Source organism: Triticum dicoccoides, chromosome 7B, assembly GCF_002162155.2.
Source record: "Triticum dicoccoides isolate Atlit2015 ecotype Zavitan chromosome 7B, WEW_v2.0, whole genome shotgun sequence".
Classification (NCBI taxonomy): domain Eukaryota; kingdom Viridiplantae; phylum Streptophyta; class Magnoliopsida; order Poales; family Poaceae; genus Triticum; species Triticum dicoccoides.
The window spans coordinates 682,067,798-682,069,881 of NC_041393.1; the positions used below are offsets into that span (position 1 = coordinate 682,067,798).

A 2,084-nucleotide genomic window follows, 5' to 3' on the forward strand; every position below is an offset into this window, starting at 1 on the left:
GAGGGCAGAAACTAACCCTGGTGCAGTGAAAATTCATGCTCAGCCGGCCCCTGCAGCCTGCGTGCTTGCCGTCTTCCTTCTGCTTGTTGCTCCTCCTCATCCGTCTGATCTGATCCGTATTCATGATCCGTATTTTTCTCCAAGACATATCATGCATGGAGGCTTTAGGGGGGAGGAGGGCTGCGATCCAAGAGTTTCACCATCCGCACAATCATTTGCGCCACCCCTCCCCTTCTCTCTCTCTCTTCTCACTCTCATGATCTACTCCCTCCATTCCACAATGTAGTGCCTATAGATTTTTGTGAAAGTCAAACTTTGCCAACTTTAACCAAGGGTATAGAGAAAACTGTCTACATCTACAATACCAAACATGTACATTCTGAAAATATAACTCACGATGTATCCAATGATGTGCATTTGAGATTCTAAATGTACCTACTTTTCTTTACAGATATGGTCAAAGTTTGTAATGTTTGACTTTTGCAAAAATCTATAGGCACTACATTATGAAACGGAGGGAGTATTTAACATGCGCCCGCCCTTTTGCTTGTTGCCTGCATATAATTCTGTTCCTCGCTACGCTTGCTTCTCCTTTACTTATTTAGCCAAGCTACCCTCCATCATCACCTCCACGACGCCTGCCTCCTCCCTCCTCGTCCTTCACGCTACTACTACAAAAGACCACACACAAGCAAGCAGAGTCACATCGCACCACTGGCTTGGCCAATTCCATCTCTCGCATAAACTATTTCTTGGATCCCTTGAGAGAGGATCTAGAGCAGCAGCAGCGGGATCTGCGCGCGCAGCAGCAGCTTCCATGGGCCTCGACGTCGCGGAAATCTCTGAATTGGCGGCGCTCCGGCCGATCCAGACGGCCGTGAGCGGCTCACGGCTTACTTCAGGTCCCGGCGCGGACGATGGCGCTGCCGAAACCGGCGGCGTCACACCCAAGGCGAGCGGCGCGCGATCGGCCGCTGCAGGAGGAGCGGACGACGACGACGACGCTGCCGCCGATACCGGCTGCGTGACGCCGAGGGCGAGCGGCTGCATGGCCATGCTGCCCATCGCGCCGCTGCAGCAAGACGACCGCGCCGACGTCGGCTTCGCCACGCCGCTGGCCACGGGTGGAGTAATTGGGCCGCGAGACGGATGCGCCGCTGCCGGCGACGAGAACAGCTTCACCACGCCGACCACGGCCGACAGCGCGCTGTTGCCGGCCACGGTGTGCCCTCCGGCCCCGCGGAAGTCGGCGCCGGTTCCGACGAGGAAGCGGGCGCCGCTGCAGCAGCGGCTCTTCTACCCGGTGCCGCACGACCTGGCCACCGTCTTCGTGGCCGTGCCGCAGTGCCCGCCGCCCGCCAAGAAGATGCGGTCGCACGCCGTGGAGTCATCCGCGCCCCTAGGCACGTAAGCGAGTCATCTGCGTCTCTCTCTCTCGTTCCCGCAATTCAGCACCCCGCGCAGGTCACATGCATGCGTGCATGCTGCTGCGCGCCATTGCCTTGGCCGAAGGAATTCTCCAGAGAAGCGGAAGCGAAGTGGATTTCTCTTTCCTGTCCTTCTCCGCATGCAGAATTGCAGATCGAGCCTGAACAATCGAATTGTACATACACCGCCCGCCTGCATGCGCACTCGCGTGGTGTTCAACCGCCACGGCGCAAATCAAGCAGCTGATCGTGGAATCATAGGCTTGCGAATAATCAGCTCTGCACGCCAGACTTTGGCGCCCGTGAGTGGCCGCCAATTGCTCTGTATTTGCGCCTCAATCCCCTCGCGGGGAATTGTGTAAACTCTACTGTAATCTCTTGTAAACTCTACTAGTACCATTTTGTCTTGTGTACTTGTTTCGATGTACTTGCTCTGCCTCTGCATCATCGAATTATAGACAGATCAGGTATTTATTTCTGCGGATGAACTGCTCAATTCAACTTCCAGAATTCACTGCCTGGCCTCGCTCTCTTCTAAGACCATAGTCCTCTCTCTGCTCCCTCTCTGAATTTCAGGACAACGGGCGGACGCCAATTGTGATGAATTTCTCTTTGTTTTGTCATGAGAGAGAGAGAGAGAGAGAGTGTGTGCTAGAG

The 2,084-nt window shown here is 55.3% G+C and overlaps 1 protein-coding gene across 1 annotated transcript; it reads left to right on the forward strand.

Moving 5' to 3' along the window:
- Positions 1 to 567: 567 nt before the first annotated feature.
- Positions 568 to 1,850, forward strand: LOC119335582. The gene has a single exon (XM_037607695.1). The coding sequence runs from the start codon at positions 818 to 820 to the stop codon at positions 1,409 to 1,411; it is 594 nt and encodes a 197-aa protein (XP_037463592.1). The 5' UTR covers positions 568 to 817; the 3' UTR covers positions 1,412 to 1,850.
- Positions 1,851 to 2,084: the final 234 nt, after the last annotated feature.

Coding starts and splice junctions, on each gene's coding strand:
- LOC119335582 (XM_037607695.1), top strand. CDS start 818: ATGGGCCTCGACGTCGCGGAAATCTCTGAATTGGCGGCGCTCCGGCCG.